The sequence below is a fragment of the Ostrea edulis genome, chromosome 3, assembly GCF_947568905.1.
Source record: "Ostrea edulis chromosome 3, xbOstEdul1.1, whole genome shotgun sequence".
NCBI lineage: Eukaryota > Metazoa > Mollusca > Bivalvia > Ostreida > Ostreidae > Ostrea > Ostrea edulis.
The window spans coordinates 34,122,651-34,150,558 of record NC_079166.1 but is presented as its reverse complement, the minus strand read 5'-3'; the positions used below and the strand labels follow the sequence as shown (position 1 = coordinate 34,150,558).

The window sequence follows — 27,908 nt, the reverse complement described above, 5'->3', positions numbered from 1 at the left end:
CGTGTATGTTGCAGGATAACTCCATTGGTCTCGAAATAATTTTTGAAATATAAAAGCCTCAGCTTTTATATTTCAAAACATTTCTGGACCTCGGAGGCTATCCTGCAATAAACGCAATCTTCATTTCTTCAATACCAATCTGCATTATTGTTATGTTTAATTAAAAAATTCTTACATTTTTCAAATACAAAATGGGATATTTGCAAACGTTTTATACATGCACAAACAGCTCATAAAAAGATGATAATTTGAATTTGATATATATGTTCTTAAATCATTAATCTCCTCTTGTCAGAATTTGTATAAGTTTCTCCCAGAAATCATCATATCCACAAGATTCTTCAGGATATCCAAGATAGCAGTTTTTCTTCACCAGGTCCATAATTTTACTCGGATACCCACCGTTGTAAACTTCCGGTAGGAGAATCAGAATGACAAAATCCAGACGTCCACGGTCTTTGATCCCCTCCACTTTGGCCATATTCAATTCATAGTCACGCCACTTTGAATTTAAATACCTTTTAGAAACGATGCAAATTGCTCTTCTACTTTCATGAAGACCATTCATAATGCAGTCCGATTTTGATGTCCCAGGAAGATAATCTCTGTCTCTCACTAAAAGACGAATACTTGAGTTGGACTCCAGACGTGGCATCACGTCTTTTAAAACAAATGTCCGTTCGGTGCTTGCGTACGAAAGAAATGCGTCATAATCATATGTAATACTAGTGGAGGTATGGTTGTTCAAACGGTCTCGAAATCGAAGTTTCTGTTTTGATTTGTGAATAAGGTAGCGAATTTTCCATTTGTTTTTCACCAGCAGAACTCCAATAATCGAACTTGAAAAAACTGCCGAAAAGACAGAGACCACTATATACCAAATCATGAAAGATCTGCAATCCCTCTCCATAGAGGACACAGACACATCTAAATTCTTAAATGAAAATTTCAATTTGTTTTCATAGCAAATGTAATTCCTGATATTTATGAAGTGATCTTTATTATTTTGCACCCACATCAAGAAGTCTTTATTTTCACAAGAGCATTCCAAATGGTTTCCAGATAAGTCAACACTTAGATTAGATGTTTGGAATGTTGTCTTCAATTGGTTGCGAGAACCTTCTTCGATGGTTCGTAATCTATTTTCAGCTAAGTCTAAAAGTATCAATTTATTGAAATGATACATATTGACCGTCCATTTTGATATTTGATTATTGGTTATGTTTAAATACATTAGTTTAGGAGCATTTCGAAAAAGATTTGAAGGTAATGATGAAATCTTACAGAAGGATAAATCCAAGTTTTCCAAACTAATTAGAGATTGAAATGTTTGTCCTTCAATATCCTTTTCAAGTGCTTTTCCAATTTCGTTAAAGGACAGATTTAACTTTCTCATTTTCTGTCCATCTCTGAGTATAGGTGGATTAAAATGTGCACAGAAATTGTTGGACATGTCCATTTCTATGAGAGGATTGTTTGGTGCATGAACTGGGCCTTTCCATGAAAAAATAAAATTGTTTTGGAAATAAAGATATTTCAAACTTGGGCCATGAATTGAAAATTCGGGAATGTCTAAGTACATCTTACTGTCATGAGCATGGATTTCTTCAAGTTGCCCAGGTAGGTTAATCGTCCAATTCAACTTTTCAAATTTTATGAAGTTTTTCTCATTAAACCCAGGTGACTGGTATTTGGGACATGTGAATACCTTGTCATCCCTTGATTCAGATTTTTCTCTACATGTGTCAAATACCGAATATGGAAATAATGGTGAATGTTTGAGATAGCTGATGTTATAAACTTTAAGATTTCTTAGATATGACATTTCTAAAAGATAATTACCAATGGTCATTTTATTTTCAGCTACTGATAATTTCTGTAGCGTCTTAGGAAAATTGCGAAGCACACCTTCTTCAAAAATGTCCAACCGATTACTAGCCACAGATATTTCTGTAATATTTGTGTCTTTAAGGTGAATAAGATGATGACATTTGATCTCCGTTCCAACCCCTATCATACAGTTGATTCCATTTAACTGTAAAGTTTTTATCTGCGTTTTGTTTAAATCAATTGTGATGTTTGTCAAAGACGCAAAACCGAGTTGACGATTATAAGATACGTTTAGATGCTCTAAATTAGGCAATACACTAAATGAACCTTCATCAATATCCCGGATACTGCAATTGGAACTATCTAACACCTTTAGAAATGGGAGATTTTCAAACGTATCGTATCGTATATAAAAAAAGGTTACAAAATCCCGACATTCCTGATAAATCCAATACTTTCAAATGCTGTAGAGCTGTAAATCTTTCTGCGAAAGTTACATTTTTGGGTCCATCAATTCTGAGAATCGAAAAAGAGCGAAGTTCTGCAAAAACATGCCCAGGTATTACATTTATCTTCATATCTTTATCATTCCATTTCATGTTTAATGTCTCCAAGGATGTTAAATGTTCAAACATTCCTTCATAATAGCTATCCGTTTTTATAAGGTTTCCTTCTAGATTTAAGAAACGAAGTTTGGTTAGATTCCTGAATGGATATCCAGATAGATTTTGTATGTCATTCCAAGATATATCTAGATATGTGAGACGTTTTGGCAATCCATTTGATTGAATACTTTGAATTTGATTCTGACTAAGGTCTATCCAAATCACGTTTGTTTCGAATTTTGGAATTTCTTCTAAACGTCTTTTTCTACAATTCACTTCTATACCTTCTTCCAGTCGATTACACGCACATGTTGCATTATTGAAATGACATGGCTCCATGTCACTGATTCCATCATACATCTGAGCTAATCCAAAACTAAGAAATATCAATACTCGGTACATAATTCCGTACTTCGTGGTTGTCTTCATTCTAATGAACATCGGCCAAACGATAAGGAAGTTTTGAGTAAGAGTTTGTTAAAGTGGTTTAGTACTTGTAACACGATCTCTGTGTATAATTTCATCTGAACGTTTCTACTTTAAACTGTAGTATCAATATTGTGTTGTACTTACAGCAGTATCTGAATGTATGTATGCTGTAGTATTTTGTGTGCTGGGGTCTGTTACATTGTTAGAACATATCATTTCCCTGTATATTATTCACTGCTGAATGATACTGTTTTGTAACAGTCCTCGTTACAATAAGTTAATAGTTAATATATCATTTGGGGTATATCTTATGCTATATTATACATTATCGAAAATCATAATATCATCTTTCGGATCTGTTTATATCTTTGTCAATTCATGAAAATTCTTAATGGAGATCTACATTGCACATATATATATATAATTCATGAGTAGGATACAGACATTTACGTAGAATAAAGTATTGTTTTCAAATACTTTAAAACTTTGGATTTGCAAAGGTTCGAGAAATTTTAGATGCATAATAAAAATGTCTAATACGGTAGGGGAAGGGGAATTCTTGCAGAAAGTCTGACGTCTGACGCAACTACGGACGAGGAGAAAGATAAATTGTGGGAGGATGAGCTGTTAGATGTGACGGATCTCAAGAGTATAATGAACTATATGCATGTTTGGTGCTATATATTTTGGCCTCAATATATAATGATAACAATAATCTGAATATGATAATAATAATTTGAATATTTTGACATTCAATAAAAGACAGTTAAAGACAGCACAAGGAGTAAATCCTAAAATGTGGGCAAATTTCAAATGTCCAGAGCGCTATATACGATTTATGCTGAACACAGGAAGTCCGCTGCTGTCTGCAAGGTGGATGACCTATTTCATCTGCTAACTAATATACTTCAGCAATGTCAATCATTTTGCATTCTAAGGTCTCAAGCCTGTTCCAAGGATGTCAGTATCAGTCTATTTTCCTCATTCATAAGATACTTACAGGCTATCTAAATATTACCCACTCATAATGGATCGCCATGTTTGCGTTTGAGTATAAATCATTTTGACGATCCTACTGAGTAGAGAATCCAATAAATGTGTCTGCCACCTAAATTTCAAAACATTTCATTGAAATCTCATGATCAAAATGTTACAGATTAATTAATGGTGAAAAAGTAAAAACTTAGAATGCATGCGCACTCAAATATGATTTAGCACCTATGATTTACATCAGATTCACATCACTCATCAGGCATTGTATTTGTAAACCTATAGCGAAATTGTTATCTTATTTTACCCTTTACTTGGAATGTTATGTGCATTTCAGTGCCCAACAAAAAAAAACCTGACAGAGAAGCAATGCACGTGTATATACGCACGTTTGTTTATGTCATACACCGGGCATCTGTAACACATATCTACAGTATAAATGCCAAAATGTTTACATCATATATAAGAAAGTATATTATATATATTATATTAAAATTGTCCAATCAGAATTTAGCACACGTATATGCCAATAATGTTGACATAGCAAATCGTAAAGCGTGCCAAGATGCATATATAACACAAAATCCAAGAGCTTTTGATGAAAAACAAAAACATCATGATCATTCAAAGATTGGATGTTCGAACGATTAAGCCCGTTCTTGCGCATGCGCGTTAGCATAATTCATTACATTCGTCTATAAATTTTGATATTATCTACCTAAACTGTGAATATTAGTAATAGAGTTACGGATGTTTTTGAATTACCCAATCAAAGTGAAACACATGTGCATGGGCATGCAGATTGGTAATTTTGACCACGCCAATCGGTTAAGGGTTTCATTGTTTATATGTACCTCCGATATATATATCAAAGGATATCATTGAAAAACCAAAAAAAATAAACTAATTACAAAGTTAGTATACAAAAAATTCAATTCACGTGCATACACACTTCGATAGTATGAAGCATAACCTTTTGATTATTATGTAACAAGCATAATTAGCATGGGATATCTACAATGCTAATTTCATAATTTTTGCATCATGAATACACGTAAGAAATTTAGGGTGATTCTAAAATTGTCCAATCAGGATTCAGCACAGTTGTATGCATGTGTCGGCCAGTATTTACTATAGTAGATAGTCAGGATTAGACTGTACCAAAATACACCCAAAGACTTCAACTTCAGTAGACGTCAATAAAAAACAAAAACATAACGATCCTTCAAAACTTGAACCTTTAAAAGACAATACACGTGCATGGGCATGCAGATTTGTAATTTTGATTATGCCAACCGGATAAGGGTCTCAAAGTATACCTACGATATAAATCTTAAAGGATTGCATTGAAAAAAGTTAGACTGTTTACGAAGTAAGTGTACTTAAAATCCAATACACGAACATGCATTTTTAGAGAAAATAAAAATAATATACTATCATTCTAAAAATGCTTAATCTTGATTCATTTAGTAGTTTTTGGGAACCCTCCCGGACAAAACTGTACTGGAGAAAAATACTAATAACTATAATTTCTAATTGTAACGGGCACTGTTACGGATGTTTCCCAATTATCCCCATCTAAGAAGTGGTGTCATTGTATGTATGCACAATAAGTGTCCATTGCTTGTCGTAAGAGGCGACTGAATAGGGCGGTCCTTCGGATGAATCGCAAAACCGAGGTCCGTGTCACAGCAGGTGTGAAACGATAAAGATTCCTCCCTGCTCACTGATCATAGGTACCGGGCCAATACCTAAATCTACCATATGAAATTGAAAAAACATATCATTGAAATCTCAAAATTTTGTGGATCAATACCTGATGAAACAAGTTAAATATCACAATGCATACGCATTCTCTCGCATGCAAATTTTACTTAACATATATAGTTCATACCATTCATCAGGCATTCATATTGTAAGCTCGACCGTTTCGGTACACCTGATCAGTTTTTAAATCGAGGCAGGCCACTAACAAACAAGTTGATGTTACAGGGGTTTCAACAGTCTCCGTTATCCGTAAAACAAGCATGGGATACACAGTAACATTCAAATAAACATCTAAATGTATATTATTTTGCAGATACTTCGTAAATTTCTTTGAAAAATAAGAAACAATTCTATATGTATCTAGTATATCCATGGGTCCGTGTTTGCCCAACTCTCTATTTTGTATTCGTTGTAGGAAGATTGATCACTGTTCGTTATCTTCATCTTTTTATCTACATTGTCACGAAGAACTTGAAACAAAGCAGCACAGATTCCTACATCACTAGCATCAAAAGCAAGCTTAAATTGTTTATAAAAAAATGGAGTTAAAAAGCTGGACTACTCATAAGGGCATATTTAATTTCACAATTTGATTTGTCACACATAAATGCCTAATTTATTTGGCTCTTTCAGTTAAGGGTACTAGCTAGTAATCTTTCAGCAGGTCGAATTGCAATTCCAACTTTGTCAATACAGTAGTTGATTTGGGGAATCGAATAAGAATCTAGTTTTGTGACTACTTTTACTTTATTAAATTCAGTACATAATCTCTTACAAATCATCCAACCGAAATCAGTCAAAGATTTTGAAATCTCCGTTAAGCTAACCCATAAAACACGCAGCCCACAGTCAAAATCATTGGTACCTCCATAGGATGAGTGTGATGAAGTTTATTTTCATTTTAGTTAGTATTTGTGGTGTTTACTGTAAATAGCTGTTTATGCCTGTAAGGTGTTTCCGTAGTGTGAGTGTTGGTCGATAAAGCTATATTTAGTATACCGGTTTGGTCAGTGAGAGTAGCACCTGTTTGTCAACCGTGCAACCACGTTTTCATGCTGTCAGGCAGGGGTCTTTTCTTGGCGAGTTCCAGAAGTTAGTCTGGGTAATGGGTAGCCAGGGAGACAAACATTTTACTGTGTGGGCATTGGTTTCCTCCAGACGTGTAGAGGGATTTTAAGAAACTATCTGGACCATATCAGGCAGTACTCTCAGCGTTCAGAAGGTGCTCGGCTTGGGAATAAGAACACGTGAGACCGCGCTGTACATGGGTGTTCCACGTGGTGGATTCAGCAATTATTTTGTGGGCATAGTGTTCGCATTAGTTTGAAGTCAGAATTACCCAGTATCGCTGTTCAGTGGGAGACCTGTGAGTCCGGAACTGGAAGCGGAGGGGCCGTTAGCGCTGTGTTGTGTATGGAGGCCTGGTTGTGCCAAGTGTGACGTGGCGTTCAATTGAATTGTGCTGAGTAACCAAACTTTCATATTGAGTTTCAGTAAATTAACATTTTATCAAAAAGGAATTTGAGAAATTTTGTATTCACAAAACGTAATTTAGTACTGTTTAACCTTTTCTATAGTTAGCGGAATTTGCTACTATTTGAATCATTTTTACTACATTTATTACCAGTTAGATTTTCAGCGTGGACTGACATATTCGTTGTATTGACTATTGAATTGTCTTGACAGTTATACGTTATATTCATTGTCAATATTGCCAAGTTTATTATATCAATTTGTATTTTCTTTCTTGGTGAGAGAGTATGTGTGTGTGTATGTGAAAGTGTGATTTCTTTGTTTTTGAAACATCTTTATATTTCTTATCTTATTGTTAAATAAAATGTCTTTTTATTCATTCAACGATTTATCATTTTCCCTATTGCCTTCACAAAATCCAAAAGAACTTCATTACATTATAAGGTAAAAAAAAACATGGAATCCTGCCTCATAGCATGTGGGTAACCTACCTGGATGCCATAGGCAATCCACCACAGCCAACACAGATACTTCGACATGTTGAGGAGTAGCGGGTAATACATTTGCAAATCCGTTTTAAAAGTATTGATTGTGATAACACGTTGTAAAACCTATGCGCTTTCATTTAAAATCTTCAGACGTTTAACTAATGGATTTATTCAAAGGTGTGAACATGGACATTCTTCAATTTTCCTTCTTATAAACTTTTTACAGAGAATATAGTAGAGAAGAGAGAAAAATAATATGTAACTCGCTCATATAGACATACTCTCAATAATTTAGTGTAAATTATTTAAGGTGTCCGGGTAGCGTATGGGTAGCGCTCTCACTTCTCACCGCTGCGACCTGAGTTCGATCCTCGTGATCGGCAGTGGTTGTACATGTATGTGAGATGGTATGGTGGTCGCCCGCTCGGACACATGAGTTTCCTCCGAGTACTCTGGTTTCCTTTCACATAAATGACCCCTAGCGAAACATCCGTGCATCAAAGGACCACATTAGAAATAAGCTTCAGATCTTTTTTGGGTGTTCTTTGGTATTTATGTATGTATGTTTGTATGTATATATCGAATAAACATTTACTTTATCATTTTTATTATGTCACAATATTATGCTCCAAATCACTCCCTCTGTTATATGACTTTACTAAATTGTTATAGTGATAACCACATCATTTGTATTCAAAATGTTGAACGTCGGAAGATTTTAAATGAAAGTGTTTACGTTTTACAATGTGTTGTCAGATTTTATCTAACTTATACTTATTGATTACTGGACATTGAACCATTTTTTTTTTTACATTTGGATATGCAAGAGCTTGTTCTGTGTATAGTCAGTTTTTAAATCGAGGTAAGCTACTGACAAACAAGTTGATGGTACAGGGATTTCAACAGTCTCGATTGAAGTCAGCATTTCGCAAATTCTATGGTCGTTATAACGATCTACTTCGTCAGTACAACCTCGCATTGGGTCAAATGCTGTCTGACGTGTTCCATACCGATTGTTAAGCCGTTCTTGGCACATCGATTTTGACTGCGGATAACTCCGTTTACCTGATCAGGATATAGGGCTCACGGCGGGTGTGACCGTTCAACAGGGGATGCTTACTCCTCCTAGGCACCTGATCTCACCTCTGGTGTGTCCAGGGATCCTTGTTTGCCCAACTATCTATTTTGTATTGCTTATAGGAGTTATGAGATTGATCACTGTTCGTTATCTTCACCTTGCATATGTTTATTATATACTTGGGAATGATTACGTACATTCTGCAAGGCGTGATACGGGTGACATCACAATAGTCGATATCAACGACTGGTACGAAAATTCATATCAGATTTCAGACTGGCTCGCAAAAATGCATATCAATCCGGAAATTACGCATTCGCTGATAAAAATCAATTTATCAATGTTTGTCTATGGTAAATCAATGTTTTTACCGTAGTAAATCAATGCATGGTACTTTACAATAGTAAATTATAATTGATATATAATGGATATTAATGTGTTTTTATGTAGCATGATTAATCATTATATGAGATATTTATAATTATAGTGATTCAATGTACAAAAGGTTTTACTAAAGTAAATCATTGTATCAAGGTTTTTACCATAGACAAGTCTTGTATAATAATATGTTCCTTGATCTGCCTTTAAAACCCGCTTGTGATAACAAGAATATTACGTTATAAAATCAGGTTTTGGACTCTGTATCCAATTAAAAAACACATAAAAATACTAATAGCATTCCGTGCGTATGGAACATTTAAGCATGAAAAAGTGCAGCATATGATAAATAGAATATTTTATGCCAAAATCTATGTCATGAAAGGTGAAGATAACGAATAGTGATCAATCTCATAACTCCTATAAGCAATAAAAAATAGAGAGTTGGGCAAACACGGACCCCTGGATACACCAGTGGTGAGATCAGATGCCTAGGAGGAGTAAATATCCCCTTTCGACCGATCACACCCGCTGTGAGCCCTATATCCTGATCAGGTAAACGAAGTTATCCGTAGTCAAAATCAGTGTGCCAAGAACGGCCTAGCAATCGGTATGAAACATGTCAGACAGCATTTGACCCAATGATAGGTTGTATTGACGAACTAGATGGTTATAACAACCATAAAACTTGCGAAATGCTGACTTCAATCGAGACTGCTGAAACCCCTGTACCGTCCTCTTGTTTGTCAGTATCTTGTAAATATTTCAAAATATCTAGTAAATAACACCGATAAAAATGTTTATTCAGTACACAGTAAATGTGTACTTACTAACGACTGTCAGGAATTATCTGATTCCGTACATCAAATACAATGAAGTTTGCTCATATGTGAAAAAACAATAAAGAACAAATGATCAAGCTCACATACATTTGTACATTGTGGCCATTTATTTTTTTTGATCGAAACCAGAAGGAACCTTAATGAGAGTAATTAATGAGGAAAAATATAAATCATCACCTTTGTTTCAAACTTTTTAGGTCACCTGATTAATATTCATTTTCAATAAAACATCTAAAATTGAAGCAGATGTGAAGGACTCTGTGATGTCTTTTATCTCGAATAATCAACGAAATACTTAGCAAAGTGCTAATAAATAATTACAATATGAACACAACACAAAGAAATGCAATGAATTACTACAAATATTAATTATTATAGACAATGAAGGCAAATGTAAAGTTAAATAAGATTTATTTTGTTGTTGGCGAACGAGGCCAAGGCCGTAGGTCTGCCGGATGATAAATGGCTAGCCCTAAATTTTATACACGGCATATCATCATTTGAGGGTTAATAGTCAAAACATTGTTTGGAACGAATTCAACCACTGCCCAATGTAAAGCCCTCAAAGATATCATTCATTCCATCATTATACCAAAACAAAAAAGACTACAAATGTACATGTGAACATCTATACATTGTATGTAGCGGAGATCCTCCTAACAGTAACACCGCACCGTCAACGTATTACGGTAGAGGGTACAAACAACGAAATACAGTGATATGATAACCATTTTTTTGTATTTCCATTCTCCTTAAATACTAATTTACTTGCTTGCTTTTGTATCAACTAAAACCATGCGATTCAATTGTGTATCAGAGACCTGCATATTTTCTGCCTTAAGAACTATGAAAATAGAGTGACTCGGACTTATTGTGACGTCACATTACACTTTGTCTACCTTGACGTTAAATTTATGAAAATTGCACGAGGCTGCCCAAGGGGTAAATATGATAGGGATATATGATGTTTGAGAGGGAGATATGAAGTTTTATCATCCCTGGCACGTGACCGTCTAGACCAATCAGATTACGAGTTGCATGAAATTCTCATACTGAGGTATTATAATATTCATTATGCATACATGATGCATTCTAACATTATACATTATGCATGAAATGCAACGCCCGAGGGGAATATGATTTTTCTTGGGTGAATAAATCTTCATTTTTTCCGAACATTCATGCAATAAATTGTTTATTATACCGAAACAAAGCAAGACCACAAAATTGTATTTGAGATTGGAGTTTACTCATCTATACATCGTACATGTATGTAACTGAGATCGCCCTAACAGTAACATCGCGCCGTCAACGTATATATAGAAGGTAACCAGTTTTTGTATTTTCATTCTCCTTTAATGCTGATTTACTTGCATGTTTTTATATCAACCGAAATCAGTCGATTTTAAAACTGTATATCAGAGACCCGCATATTTTGTGCCTTACGAACTATGAAAGTAGAATGACTCGGACTTATTGTGACGTCATAATTCACTTCGTCTACTTTGACGTTAAATTTATGGAAAATGCACGAAGCTGCCTAAGGGTAAATATGATAGGGAGATATGATGTTTGAGAGGGAGATATGAAGTTTCGTCTTCCCTGGTACGTGACTGTCTAGACCAATCAGATTACGTGTTGCATAGAATTCTCATACTGAGGTATAATAATATTCATTATGCATACATGATGCATTCCAACATTATACATTATGCATAAAATACGCATTATATCATTATACATCATGACATTATATCAGTATAGCATTGAACATTAAGACATTATGTATTATTATTATCTTATTGGCGTTATGATTGAGATAGATAGACAGCATTATACTGGTACTGGGAACAGATACACAGTATGATAATGCTATCAAATCTATAAAAGCCAAAAACGTCACGAAATATCGTCACATGGTTGTTCAAGCAAATGTGAGAACAACCACCACCAATAAAATTGGAGGATGGGCGACGCTTACATTGACCGGGTCCTACGTTAGCCATTGAAAGAGTAGACTTGTTGCAGTTTACTTTGTAAATTGTATAATAGTAAGTTATTGCCAAGTTCAGATAGATGAACTCCATCGTTAACAAACAATCCGCTAGAATCCCAAGTTATCTCGGGATAGCTGATAGAGAAACCATGGTTCACAAAGAACAATTTGCTCATAAAACTGTTAATTCTTTTGACTGCAATGTTCTGAAATTTAACAGTTTTACTGTAACGCAATGAAAATCTTGGAAGAATGTGAGACCAACCAAGGAGGGTGTTTGGAAGCTCAGACCGAATCCTTTGAAATGTTTCTTTCATCCTCAATCGAAGTTTGATGAGTAAAGGCACATTACCAATATCATTACCCCCACAGTGAATTATTAAAAGTTCAGGCAATGGTTCATAACTCTTTAGTAACTGAATGCGAGGAAACAATTTTTCCCCAAGTTAGACCACCCTTGCCCTGCCAAAGGATGTAATAATTTAGACGTCTAAGTTCCAGATGTGATTTTTCATTCAGGGGTCCGTGTTCGCCCAACTATCTATTTTGTATTGCTTGTAGGAGGTATGAGATTGATCACTGTTCGTTATCTTCACCTTGCATTTGATATATCATTTGTAGGGGAACTTGATAAAAAGAACCTGCAACCCGACCTAAAGCGATTTCCTTGTCTATTGTTTGCTTAACTTCCACTGGATGTTGCCGAGATGATATTAAATTGGTACATGTTGATGTAAAACGATAACCTAAATATTTTATTTTAAAGCCATATGTAATGTCTTCTCTTCATTCATTAGCGTCTGAAATTTTATGATAAATAGAAAAGTAAGACTCCATATTATGTACATTATTTGGTGTTGTTCCAGGGTTTCTGAAAGTTTACTGACTGTGGTTTTTTCCATGAGCGACGAAAAAGGCTAGAAGAGGAAATGTCCTGGTTAGACACAAGAGATATGTTTGAATTTTGATTTGTTACTTGACATTTTGTAGTAGAGTGCTCACCAAAACACTTCAAACAAATATGACTATGTTGACAATAAGGACAAATACAAAACCTTTGTTATTGAAATCAAAACATTCCTTTTGCTGGGACGTCTGTTGTCTAGGTAAACTTGAAGAATTTTCGTGCAAAAACCATAACTCTTCGTCGATTTTGTTCCAGGAAATACTATAGGGTTATTGCACTTATATTGGTGAATATTGGCACGAGTTGGCTGTGAAAATGCACGAGCTTGCAGCCAACAAATGCCAATATTCACCTATATAAGTTCAATATCCCTTTTATTATATAGCTAAAGCATTTAGTTGTTGAATTATATCCCTCTTCACTCAAACTATTCCAAAATAGACGAGAATTCTTCAATATTGGCATCTAAGGTGAAGGTGTGCAATAACAGCATGCATTTCTTAACTGTTCAATATTCAATGCATGAAACAAACTGATTTTGTAAATGGGGACATCATAATTTATGTACAGTAAAATATTTTGCTGGTGTGAATATCAAATACTGCCTCTGTCAGATTAGGAGGACCGTCATCTGCCATTTTGGCTTGTTTACGTCGTTACGGTAAAGTAAATATTGAACGCTCATATTCGGAATGTTTCGGGCGCATTCAATTTACGCAATGCAAAGTTAACGTTCAATAAATTCTCAGGATATTGAACGCTAACATTCTCTAGATTTTACGCATATTTTATAATAGACTATTTATTAGCTATATAATAAAAACATTTATTGCCTTCTTAAGACGAAATTGTCTGTCATATTCCCCCAACCAAATCCCGTTGACTGACTAGCTGCGGCGTTTACATTTGCTATATATTTAAGCATTTGCTGGGATTGATCAGAATGAGCAACTAAGTATATGCTCAGGAAAATAAAAAAAATGCATCTAACCATGTTTGAATGTCGAGTATTTTGTTTTGACTGACTGGTTTGAGAGATAACTAACCATTACTTAAGAATAATTTTGTTTTCTTGATCGTTGACTAGATGCCTATCTAGTAAACTGTACAATTCAATAAATTCACCTTTAAATATTTTCTGTTTTGTAGCTTGAGGTACGTGCGCACCTAATTCATCGTCCACGCTTAAAATTGCATTTTTCACGCAGATTGACAACTCAACTGTATGACAAATGGGATGATTTCAGCTTCTCCATCGTCAACTTCCCATATTTGTGTAGCAATATTCCATTATCACCTGCATATGGTGTTTATATATCTCAACTGATTCGATATGCAAGAGCTTGTTCTGGGTATAGTCAGTTTTTAAATCGAGGTAAGCTACTGACAAACAAGTTGATGGTACAGGGATTTCAACAGTCTCGATTGAAGTCAGCATTTCGCAAATTCTATGATCGTTATAACGATCTAGTTCGTCAATACAACCTCGCATTGGGTCAAATGCTGTTTGACGTGTTTCATACCGATTGTTAAGCCGTTCTTGGCACACAGATTTTGACTGCTGATAACTCCGTTTACCTGATCACAATATAGGGCTCACGGCGGGTGTGACCGTTCAACAGGGGATGCTTACTCCTCCTAGGCACCTGATCCCACCTCTGGTGTGTCCAGGGTTTCGTGTTTGCCCAACTATCTATTTTGTATTGCTTGTAGGAGTTATGAGATTGATCGCTGTTCGTTATCTTCACCTTGCATGTCTCTAAATTGTTTGATTCCACGCTTAGAGGAACTATACTAGTACCTTAATTTGGAACAGGATGTTTTGGATTGATTAAAACATCTATCTGTTGTTCTGCATCGGAACTTGCGGCCGATACGCTGTTTGAAGGTCCATATTTTTCTGATGCTTCTGGTTCGTTTCTTCACGCCCAACTGATTTGTGAAGTATGTTTACAACTGTTGTACTAAACGTGACGTAACGAAAGTCAAAGTATGACGACACAATGCCCAAACATAGAGTAATTCTCCCGGAATTTTATCGGGTTCAAGTGCGATTGAGTTTTTCATTGCTATAATAATCTGATTTAATTTGTAAGGAAAATGAATTGTATTATTAAACAAAATGGTCAAAAGATAATTTTTCCAGTTCTCGCTGATTTTTCACTAAGATATAAATAGTTTTCTCCAAAATTCGATCTTCACTTCAATTAAAATTTGTATAATTTTAACATGTTATAAGTATGTGAAAATACTTGTTATATTGGTTGCAAATAATTAATTTATTTCACCAAACCATTCATTTTTCCAGTTTTAGCGATTTTGCACCTGAAATTTCCATGTTTCCTATATCAAGTTTTTAAAAAAAAAAATTAATTGTACAAATTCAAATCTGTAAATTAGTAATTTTAAAGAATTTGAAATTGCAAAACCTTTCTCAAATCAACATCAAAATGTTTGACTTTTCAACATTTTACACGACCATTCCTCAAGAATAATTACCAAATCTGTAAATTAGTAATTTTAAAGAATTTGAAATTGCAAAACTTTTCTCAAATCAACATCAAAATGTTTGACTTTTCAACATTTTACACGACCATTCCTCACGAATAATTAAACTCTAGATATTTTGACATCATAGACAGATGTTTCTTTAACAAAATTGGAAAACGGAAATATTCATATCTAGTGATTGGTCATCCAAGAATTACTTTGTTAAACACCACTCCGATTCCCCTCTGAAGTTGAAATAAAGCAAAATGCATGTATGCTGAAGTTCCTCATTGACAATATATTCGTAGTCTTTGGTGATCAGGTCTTCCAAGAGTCGGGGGAATTTTACAAGGGCATGGATTGTGCTCATTTGTTAGCTGACCTGTTTCTATATTTTTATGAAGCAGAATTTATTCAGAACCTTCTACGTGAGAAGACAAACAATGTCTTGCTGTGGCCTTCAATTCGACATTTAGATATATCGGCGACGTTTTATTTATTAACAACAATAATTTTTATTCATATGTCGAATCGATATATCTCTGTAAACTCGAAATAAAAGACACCACGGAGTCATTAATTTCTGTTTATATGTAGATATTTTATTGAAAATAGATATCAACGGCACACTAACAACGCAACTGTATTGCAAATGGGATGCTTTCAGACTCTTCATTGTCAACTTTTTTGTAACCCATATTTTTGCAGTAATATCCCATTATCACCTGCATATGGTTTGATATATCTCACTTGATTTGATACACAAGAGCCTATTCTGCGTATGATTAGTTTTTAAATCGACAGAGGGTACTGACAAGCAAATTCATGGTTCAAGGTTTCAACAGTCTCGTTTAATGTCGGCATTTAGCAAATTCTATGGTCGTTATAATGATATAATTTGCCAATACAACGTATCACCTGGCCAAATGCTATCTGACGTGGTTCATACTGATTGTTAGGCCATTTTTGGCATACTGATTTTGACTACGGGTAACTCCGTTTACCTGATCAATATATAGGGCCAACGGTGGGTGAGACCGGTCGACAGGGGGTGCTTACTCAGGTATTTGATCCCACTTCTGGTATATCCAGGAGTTCGTGCCTGTTCAACTCTCTGTTATGTATTGCTGGTGGACTTTCGCGAGAAGGGTTGACTTTTACAGTCAACGGCTGAATTCGACACAAGCTTAATATACGGAAACCTTTTCGTGACATATATGTACATACATGACTAAGTGATGAACCGATGCAATGTACTGAAGTGTTAGTTGTCCAAAGAGTATCGAGTTGTTCCGGTTCATTTCCATACTCGTACCATTTCTGTAACAGTAAAGTCTATATGACCTAATATTCCCATATATTCCTCCTGTACCCCGCTCCCATGGGGATCCCGATAGTAGAAGGCGATTAAATAGGGCGATCCTTCGGATGAGACCGTAAAAACCGAAGCCCCATGTCACAGCAGGTGTGGCATGGGAAATATTCGTTCTTGCTCAAAAGCCATAAGCGCTGAGCATAGGCCTAAATTTCGCAGCCCTTCACCAGTAATGGTGACGTCCTCTGTAGAGGGACGTTAAACAATATTCAATGAATCAATCAATCAATTCTGCACCCCCGAAGCAAAAATTGATCAATGTTAAAGCATATTCCCTACAACCTCACATCTGTAATAAAGATTTAGGCCTTTACCGAAATTGTAAATTGAAAATGATCTCCGGAGTAAACGTATTAACTCCAGGGCGAGGCCAAAATTGGTATATATAATGTTTATGTGTACATGAAAACCATTTTTGAATGTCTTTTACAATGTTATTGATAGCATAGATCTTCTTTAATGCTATGCCGTGGGCCTCTTGTTAGTTAAATTTTTAGATGAAATAATTCCAGTTCCATCCCCGCTAAGTTATGTTTTTATATATCAGTATTGAAAAAATCCATCAGGGACGGGGACCAGACTGATGGCTTTCATAACGTACTAGGATTACTTTTCAATATTTACGTCCAATTTTCGTGTTTATCATAAATGAAAACCGAATACGTACTTCATATTGGATAGAATGGATATATATATAAACCAACGGGGTTCGAATTGATTGCTATGTAACATGGCTATCTTTAAAACGAAATCATTTGAAGTTACGACTTTTCGGTTCACATGGGAATTTGATAAATGTTTGGACAAAAATATACTAGGAAAATATGCTAGGGAGTTTTTGATATTATGATGCCAGAATACAGCGACTTGCGCCGTAAATCGAAGGTTTTTTTTTATAAGGGGTGGATCTGTAGCTCTCTGGTATGACCAAGTATTTTACAAGAGAGCTACATATCTGCATTAGTGCAGATGCACATGTAATTCCAAATTGTCGGTACGCTTAGCAAGCACTGTGTTGTATATGTGTGTTTGATTGAATAAACCTATATAACAAATTCACATTTTATGATAAAAGAAAACGTAAACCTCCTGCATAATAAACTTACATGTACATTCGATTTATGATGTTGCGATGACTTTTTGTAAAGTTTGAACATAATAAATGTATGTGTACGAGTTAAGATTTTACATTTAAAATGTATGTATGCATGCAAAAATGAAATAAATTGTTTTTATTTTTAATAATTGTCAGATAAATGAAAGAAGTTCATGTAGTTTAAAACCTAACATTCGTACTATAATAAAATTGTAACATACAGTGATCTGAACACGTTCACCGTTGCTTAGAGAAATACTACCACATCAGTAGAAACACTACATGTAGCTCTCTAGCGAAGCAGTAGAAATTCCCTACATGCGGTTCGCTACACTTCCTACGCTCAGGGAAGCTTCGTTCCGAAGCTTAGCATGGATCTTCTCTGATTGTTGGCACCTCTTCGGCAAAGGCATCCACCGTTCACGACGTTAACCGCCGTCTTTCGGGACGAAACCCCGTCCGTACATGGACACAGAGTCCCAGAGATACGCTACCAGAAGCAGGCCTCCCACTAAACATCAGTCACTACCCTGCCACGATTCTGTAAAGTCCAGCGGTTTGAACACGCTCGACTTTGCTTTTGTGTGATCAAGAAAAATCACCATAAAAATAGCTAGCTCAAGAGCGAGGCAGTAGAAGTTCCCTCTATAAATGCCATCAAGTTGATATTAGATATATTTAACGATACCGTGCTTCTATACCGCACGCAGGTTTAAATGTCCAAGCCAGCTGTTGATTATGAAAGTCAGCCCTTCTCGCAAAAGTCCAATAGGAGGTTTGAGATTGATTAACGTTCGTTACCATCACCTTTCATATCAATTAATTTGTCCAGTTTTCTATGATTTTTCAATGAAAACCCAATATTTGCCCCCCCCCCCCCTCCCGACATTCCATTTACGTCAAATAATATTTTGTATAAAATGTTACTTGTACAAATACATGTAAAAAACTTTTATTCTGTGATACAAAAAAACTTACTGTCATCTGAGAAAGAAAGAGAAAGAGTTTGTGAAGGATATGTAATCTTAAAATTCATAACACATCTAGACTAATCCATCCCGATATTCCTCTTAACGGTGCTCTTGTTTTCTATTAATTCATACTCTCTATACAGAAAACAGACAGGTCTTCAAAGGGTATATAATGTAAACAATATATTGGCATCAAACAAAAAGATACATATACGTATCAACATATGTTCTAGTTATTGTCGATGAAAGCCTGAACTGTTTCTCTAGCCAGAGAATTGATATGACAATCGTAACACTTTCCATCGTCATACAGGATGTTTGTAAAGTCTTTAAAGATATCATTCGGATTACTCCTCAGCATTGGTCTTGGTGACATTCCTTCTCTACAGTTCTGGATCACGACAAGCATGTTCGTACAACCTGAAATATTTCAAAATCAGAAATCATGGTGTGTTTTATTACATATCGTATCAAATCATCCTATGTTTTAGATAATGACATATGTGACCTAGATAAGCCTCTAGTTTTGAATGGTGCTGTATTTTGGAACGAAGAAATTATTACTGTTTAGTATTTGTACAATGGAACTATCTAGAAGTTTGTTTTAGCATAAATAGACTGTAGTTTTTGTCGTAAGCAGCACTCTAGAGAATAACATAGGGTATTGTATTACATGTATTTGGGACGGGATTTCAGCATAAAACATTAGTATCAACATTTCAAGAAAAAGCAGCACATAAATGTTTATTTTCAATTTGACAAAGACGCAGGAAATAGAAAAATTATATCGAAGTGTTTGGTAAATTTTGTCGAAAAGTATTAATTGGTAAAGCGATTGAAGTGTACTTAGCTCTGGGACTTCAGACGAGGATGACATCTAGGATTTAAAGCTTTCCCAGAGCGCACAAAGGTTATTCATTTGATAATTGGTTGAGGCTTAAGAAAATTTGTGAATATTTAAAAGCTCTCTGTTAACTCAAACTAATAGAAGCGTTTTATGTAGTGTTTTCATCAAGATCTGAGAACACATTTATAATATAAGCTTGAGATAATTTTTAAGGACGTCAGATATCTTTTCTCTCTTTCATACACACACGACTCTTTGGCTACATCTCAAAAAAGTTGTTTTGCGAAATACGTTGACTCTGAAAAGAATAATTCAGAGTTTCAGTGTTCCCTTTCCTCAAGTCCCCAGTCTCCACCTCGTGGTGGTTCTACGCCTGGTGCAAGTTCAGGACGCCTTGAAGGTTCATTTGGTGTATGATCGATTTCTACTTGTACTACCGCGAGAAGTTAGGGCGTTCGCCAGGCATGCGGAAGACCGGGGTTCGAATCCCGGCTGCGACATATCTAAGTCGTTAAAACAGGTAGTGACAGTTCCATCGCCAAACGCTCCGCATCAGGTGTGAATGTCACCGGTCCTCGGGGATGACCTTAAAAACAGGTGACCCGTGTCACAGTAGGTGTGGCACGCTAAAGAACCCTCACTGCTCAATGGCTGTAAGCGCCGAGCATAGGCTTAAATTTGAACCCTTCACCGGTCTTTGTGACGTCTCCATATGAGTGAAAAATTCTCTAGTGAGACGTTAAGCAAGATACAATAAATCGATCATACAACTTGTACTTATTATATATCAAAAGTAATCTGATAAGTCAATATTTAATCTTAAGAGAAAATAGCTTAATTTGATAAAGTACAACCATATGATTGCACAGCAATTAGAAATGATAGGAAAACCTTAGCTTCGTTTTGTTCCCATAATCCTGATATTCAAAGTTCAAAGTCCAGTTCTTTTTTAAAATTCTATTCAGGATCGTAAGCGTGTTTGTTCCAGGATTTTTTTATACTCAGCGACTCGGGTTATGTTAAACTTGATCAGATTTTGAAAACTGCTGGTGCTGCCCAGACTTTCTCGTTAAAGAATGTGTTGTCTTTGATTAAAAATACTTTTATTGGTGTGTCAGTTTTATTCTCCTGACAATTTCTGGAAAAAAAAAAACCCAAACAAAACAAAGACGGATGATTTTCAGAGAAGGGTTTGGGGTTTTCTATCAACTTCTAGAGAAACCCGACCATGCACTTCGCACTAATGACGATAAAGGACATTATACCTTACGTATGCGCTGGTATAAACAGAAAAAAGAAACAATCAAACAATGAATAAACTTAATCTTATCGACATTTAGATATATCGACGAAGTTTTATCTATCAACAACAAATGTTTTCCTTCATATATCGATTCGATATGTCCCAGTGAACTCCAACTAAAAGATACCACAGAGTCTTCCACACCTGCCTCGTACATGGATATTCTATTGAACATAAATGTTAATGGCAAACTAACGATTCAAATTCACTTAAACTTAAAACGGAATTATTTCAGCTTCTCCATCGTCGTTTTTACCTTATTCATTCAGCATTGATTCATTCTTATCTGCATATGATGTTTATGTGTCTCAACTAATTTTATATGCAAGAGGTTCTTCTGCAAAATCGAGGCACGCTACTGACAAATAAGTTGATGTTACAGGGTTTTCAACAGTCTCTTTTAAAATCAATATTTGCAAATTCTATGGTTGTTATAACAATCTCGTTTGTCAGTAAAATGTGGAATATGGTCTAAAGCTGTCCGACGTGCTTGATAACAATGTGAAGCCGTTCTTTGTACGTTGATCTTGACAGCGGATTACTATGTTTACCTGATCGAGAAATAGGACTCACGACTGGTGTGACCGGTCGACAGGGGACAATGCGTGCTCCTAAGAGACACCTGATCCCACCTCTGGTATATCCAGGGGTCCGTGTTTGTCCAACTATTTTGTATTGCTTGTGGGAGTTATGAGATTAATCATTGTTCATTATCTTCACATTTCATATTCAACACGAATGCAGGTGGAGATGAACATACAAAATATGTAACGTATCATTTTTTCTCTAGTTTGTTGGATGTTTCAGTTTTGAAAGTTCGTTATCATTCAATCACACGATAAAGTATCTCATGCTCTTTCAAATGGAATAATGTGTAATAAACAGTAACCATAAGGATAATTTACCCTTTGGTGTAACTTGAATGACAGCTGCAATCTCATCCTGAAGACGAGACAGATTGAAACAAACGGAAATACAGAGGGATCCCTCCTGTATGAGATCTTCATCTGCCATCCAAATTGGTTCAATGTTTGTAATATATCTCTCAGCGAAGTTTGAAAATGCTCGCTTTGGGAGATTTGAAAGACATTTAATGTAAATTCGTTTCCAATCTTGAGAGGGAGATCTGCATTCACTGTCCAATGCCCCTTTGCTCGAATTGTCACCTGTATTCATTGATAAAAATATAAGTTAATGGACATTGAGATCGAAATTGAAGAGCCTGAGTCAATTACTTAAACATTTGTTCTTGATGTTTAATGTTAAATCAAAATGTTTGCTAAATATTGCGAGATATTTAGATTCGCCGTTTTTCATGGTGTCTTATGTAAATCCATTTATACACAACGTTTAATTTACGATATTTCAGTTTATTCTATCGAAGTAGTTGTGATGGAAAAGTGAAGAGACAGGTAGCGAACATTGATGTGTTTCATTTAATGCAGTTTAAATTTCACTGCTTTTGTATACAGGTATTCCGTCAAGAATAAAGTTTTAAGCAGATTTTCAGGGCAAATGATATCACAACGCTGAAGGGAGCCTGATTATGTCTTACGGTTTCATAGAAATGCAAATATACAGAGACTAAGAAATAAAAGAATTCCCTCCTCCTAGATATATGATCTTTACCCTTTGAGCTGTTGATTACTGGATTCAATCCCAAAATGTTTCTTGAAGATTGGAGACTGAATATTTTGATTCCTAATGAATGCAAAAACAGATCGGCTGGACATTTTACGTGTCACCACATCATGGTCATAAGGTCATGTATGTATTAAGTAATTATTGCTGAAAGACACCACGATCTAAAATGCACAATGTAAGGTGATATACATTTATGTTTTATTCCATAATGTATTTGTTGAATAGGCCTTAACCGTACCATAAGGATTTTTTGTATTAACGTATGTATGCCTTTTGAGAGTCAATATTGATAACAATAATATCATCGATTGTCTTTTTCTCCATGATGATTGGTTCAATTCCACCCACTATTGGGTTTTAGAAGACAGGAATAACTTAATGGATTATCCATTTCTTCAATACACTGTGTGGATTCTCATGAAAACCAATTTTTGATAAGGTAAAATGTCGCACACTATAAATTTCAATTTATTTTGATAATATGACGTCACAATGCACTGTTTATATCGATTGCGTTACATTTCCCGCATCGAATGAATAGGCAGATTAACGTAGTTCCACACTCCTGTGACGTCATAGGATTTTGCAAAGTCAATGATTTAATGATAGGAACATAAATTTTGTTGGAATATTTTTCAATAGTTATTGTAAAAAATCTTGTTAGCCATAAAATATTTCAAAATTCTTAGTTATATTTGAATAGTCAATTATATGTTTCAAAATATTAAATCCAAGGACAATAACTCTGTTTTCATTCAATTATTTATCAAGTCCATAATGCGATATATTTCCTTTATTTTTGACAAACATTTTACCAAGGTGATAAGGAATCATTATCTGTGTCTTTTCATGAAATTACATAAAGTTTTAATCCTGAGTGATTTTAAATAGCTCAGCTGTATGGTGCCATACTTCAGTTTTTGATGGGGGTATACATAATCTGGAAGCTATAGATTTGAAATTATTAAGGAAAGGTATGGATTTTTTCCCATGAATAACTATAACAGATGTAACTCTACTAATATAAACAGAAACAATGATATGTAAACCATGCTATAAGGAAAATGCGTCCACATTTGTTTGTTTTTTAACATTTTGGGGAATAACGCTAATTCAATAATTTTCCACATATTATTCTAAAACTTGATGAACATATTGAAAATGACATGTGTTTTAGTTATTGACATGTTTCCCGATAAATAAATGCAATTCAAAAAATATTTTGTTGTTTTTATATTAAAATAACAACAAATAACTGTTTCCAATGAATTTCATAAAAATCTACATCGGGGTATATGACTTTAGTGGGGTATGTAATGAAAATTAATCAGGAAACCCTCAACTGTTTTGCCTTTTTTCATTACTCTGAATGTTAATTTATTGATTCCAAACAAAAAAATGCTACCTAAACCCCAAAAATCCAGGACTAAGGACCCACCTTAAATGTCCTGCTGCGAGATATCGTTCTTCGCTCGACTCAACTGCCACACAGTAAAATATATTGACATTGCAATAACAACGGATATAATTTTCATATACTTTGAAAGCAGGGGATATATGCTTTTCTAAAATATAAGATGATAATGCATTTATCGGGGCCAATAAAAAAAAAACATATCGAGGGGGGATGGTTTTGCGACAAAACGTTTTGCCATACTTAAACGAAGACATCTTTCACTCAAAATGCCCGAAATCACCTGATAGTTATAGACCGATAACTCTACTCCCATGCCTTTTAATGATTTTTGAGAAATTCCTACTACGCAGATTATAGTATCAAATTATTGCAATTATAGAATTCCCAAACATTCAACGAAAGGGGTTTCAACAAAATATCTGCTGTTTCACTGCATCTTTTAACTTACAAGAAAAGCTTGCATCATTATATAAAACTTTGTAGTCATGTTTATGTTGCTTTCTTGGATACACAGAAAACATTCAATACGGTGTGGATACATAGTTTTATGTATAAACGCAACAGTTTATAGTCAGTATGGAAATATCTTCTCGGTAATGGTTGTGTCCAAGTCGCAAAACCGGCTAACAAAATTGAGTTTTATTTGTCTAATTCATATGAAATCATAATAGGGGGAAGGGAGAACAATTCTTTTGTTGTATAACCGCGGTACAGTATCCGAGTTAAGATGCCCTCGTATTTTGAGAGCAAAGTAAGCTTGTCGACTTTCCCATTGGCTATTTTCTCAGTATGAGGAAGTTTGGATTGAAAAAGAATTCCTAAATAGTTTTTAGAAACATAGACAAGTTCAAGTCCGATAAATCATATGGAACATTCCACAGTTTTAAATCGAAAAACAAAGACTGCAAATGTCTGCACTAAACAGAAATCATCGTCAATAACTGAATTTCACCATACATCTCGGATAGCAACTGCTCATAAAGAAGTGATTGAAATGTGCTCAAAATATTTGTGACATTTTTACCATATGTGCAGCAAGATGTCGGAACCGTAACCTATTAAGATATCCAAAACTCTTACAGGCAGGCCTGATTTGAAGGGTCCCAAGGCCAAAACTCATTCATTCTTTATTCAGTTCCTACCAAAGGAGATTGCATAATGAAGAAAATAACTTATATTATTAGAACATTGCACAAATGAATATGTAAATACATATTATGATAAGACATGAGCAAAGAAAACAAAATAGTAGAAAAGGTGACAAAGTATGTACATTAATTACAGAAGATGAGAACAAGGTTGCTGACTGGAGGATTATACAGTTGATGTGTAGCTCACTAGAATTAAACATACAAAATGTGCAGTTTACTATTGTTACACATGTTTCGATGACGCAAATGTCCGTTGTGCATGTACCATGCTTCTATAGGAAATGAAAGTTAAGAATATGCAACCTGGGTCCGTCATAATGAGAAATAATGCTTGTGAGCATTCTAGCACCTAATAGAAAAAGATAAATACTCCCAGGATTACATTTCTCTACGTTCAGTTTAAATCTTCATTTCTTGAATAGACAAATGCTGTAGTAATCTTCTGGATAACAAAAGGATATAACGCAAAAAACCGGAAATGTCCGGTAGAGAAGGATCAGAACTAACATTGTTGTAAATACCCTGATTGGGCTACATATTTTGAATGTCCTCAACCACGTCATTTGGAAAACACCAAATATAGAAATGTTAAAAGTATTCCTCCATTACAAACCCCTTAAGAAACAGGAAACCAATCGGAGTCTGTGTGGTCTGTGTGGTACGGAACAGGTAGCAATACCATGGCAGTTAATAATAAGAGTCCATATACGACCCTAATCTTAGAAACAATTTACAACCGTATTTTTAGGGACACCTCTACCTCGGGTTGAAAATTCACGAAAAAGTGACAAAGAATTAAGGGGACTGGTTTAATTTTATACTGGTGCTACTTGTGCTTATAGAAGCTCGACGGATGCACACACTCGACAAATAAAAAAAAAAACAACAACAAAAAACAACCCACCTTAAAAATATTGTGTTTCTCTGTCCTGAACGTTTCTGGCAAATATTTCTGTGGTTAGTTAAGAACTAAAGAATGGATGCATCTCATTACTGGGGAAATATGCATTTTTTGTTTGTTATTACAAATAAATACCTCGTAAGATAAATATATACCAAGTAGGGAGTAACACAATTGTAAATAATATCGGGTATATACCATCGGATATATACCATTATAAAAATATGAAATAAAATAGAGAACTCACTATACGCAAACAATATATACATCATGCTAGTACATCATTGTAAGCAGTCAATGAAATATTTACGTTTATGACAAAATATTAAAGGCGTTCAAAAACATTATATTTGCTCAGCTTTAGGTAACAATTTATAGAATAGCTATTGTTGAGATTTTAATGAGAGATTAGAATCGGATCCGGATTAACACAAGTATTTTTTTTTCTTTTGTTACTCTGAATTGATCCTTTGTCAGCTTTCTCATTTCCTTGGACATTTGTGACGGGTCATGACTCCTTCTGCTCTGAATACAAGATTATTTACTATGTAATGATAACATAGCTAAAAATAATGAGCAACCGCACCTTATATACTAGTAATTATGGAAACCATCTGGCATCATGTAAAAAATAAACAATATTCTTTTACTGTACTAAATGAAAGGTGAAGAATAACGAACAGTAGTTAATCTCATAACTCCTCTAAGAAAACAAAATAAATATTGGACAAACACGGATCAATGGATATACCAGATGTTGGATCAAGTGCAAAGGAGGTGTAAGCATCCTCTGTCAATAGGGCAAACCCTCCATGAACCTATATCTTGAACATATGAATGGAGTAATCCGTGGGCAAAATCAGTGTGCTACGCATACATGCCCAAGATCTAATTCGATTTCGATATCGTCGATATCGACAATATCAAATCGATATTGAGTCGATATCGTCGTGCATGGTTACAATGTCGATATCGAAATTAACACAACGATATCGATATCGACAATTTCTATTTTTAATGTGTTTGAATTAATAGTGTTAGTATACACAGCGTAATGTCAGTCTATGATGTCGATATCGTCGATATCGGCATTCTTATAACGATATCGTATCGATATTGACGCTTTCTATTCTATATTATGTGTTATGTGAATTAATAGGCTTAGTACACACAGCGGAATGTCTGCCAACGATGTTGATATTGTTGATGTCCACATTCTCACAATGATATTGTATCGATATCGACAACTTATTCTAAACGTGTTTAAATTAATAGTCCTAGTATACGTATCATAATGTCTGCTTACGGTGTCGATATTGTATATATCGAGGATATCGTGTCGATGTCGAATCATGAACGTTTTTGTAATGGTTGTGTACGACATTCTAACAACGATATCGAATCGATATAGACAATTTCTATTTCAAACGTGTTTGAATTACTAGGCTTAGTATGCATAGTATAATGTCTGCCTACGATGTCGATATCACCGCTTTACAAACAATACTGCATACACCAAATATAGTTTCACTGTATGTCTGTGTTTTTGATAATTTGGATTACATTTATTTTCTTATAAATGTAGATTTTGAAATGTATAAGGGGTACACAATAAATCTACCATAACTACAGTAACTTGATTCAAGGATTGGGATCACATCTCGTTGACATGCGTGGATCATCATATCAAACTCTACGGCTCGTGTCTCGTGTGATCTGATGACCCGCACCTGTTAACTCGACGTGATCCGACTCTTCGGATCAAGTTACTGTAGTAATATTATCATATATCGTCGATATCGACAGAAAGAGCTCGAGAAATCAATCCTATTTTAATTCTCATGCAACCATTTCAATAACGATCATGAATCGATATCGACACAATATCAACGATATCGACATGAAGAGAATTCAATTCTTTTTCAGTTCT

The 27,908-nt window shown here is 35.0% G+C and overlaps 2 protein-coding genes and 1 pseudogene across 2 annotated transcripts in view; all 3 read right to left on the bottom strand.

Moving 5' to 3' along the window:
- Positions 1-199: 199 nt before the first annotated feature.
- On the bottom strand, positions 200-2,165 carry LOC130053381 (toll-like receptor 4). Its single transcript, XM_056160525.1, has one exon. The coding sequence runs from the start codon at positions 2,015-2,017 to the stop codon at positions 278-280; it is 1,740 nt and encodes a 579-aa protein (XP_056016500.1). The 5' UTR covers positions 2,018-2,165; the 3' UTR covers positions 200-277.
- A 9,692-nt stretch (positions 2,166-11,857) lies between these two features.
- LOC130053536 (uncharacterized) lies at positions 11,858-12,395 on the bottom strand (annotated as a pseudogene).
- Positions 12,396-18,701: 6,306 nt separating this feature from the next.
- LOC130053380 (uncharacterized) overlaps positions 18,702-27,908 on the bottom strand; it is a 36,396-nt gene continuing 27,189 nt past the window's right edge. Inside the window, exons 5-6 of the mRNA XM_056160524.1 lie at positions 21,771-22,031; positions 18,702-19,135 (exon numbers count right to left, since the gene is read on the bottom strand). Coding sequence (XP_056016499.1) covers positions 18,945-19,135; positions 21,771-22,031 — 452 coding nt within the window. The 3' untranslated portion in view covers positions 18,702-18,944. The remainder of the gene's footprint in view (positions 19,136-21,770; positions 22,032-27,908) is intronic.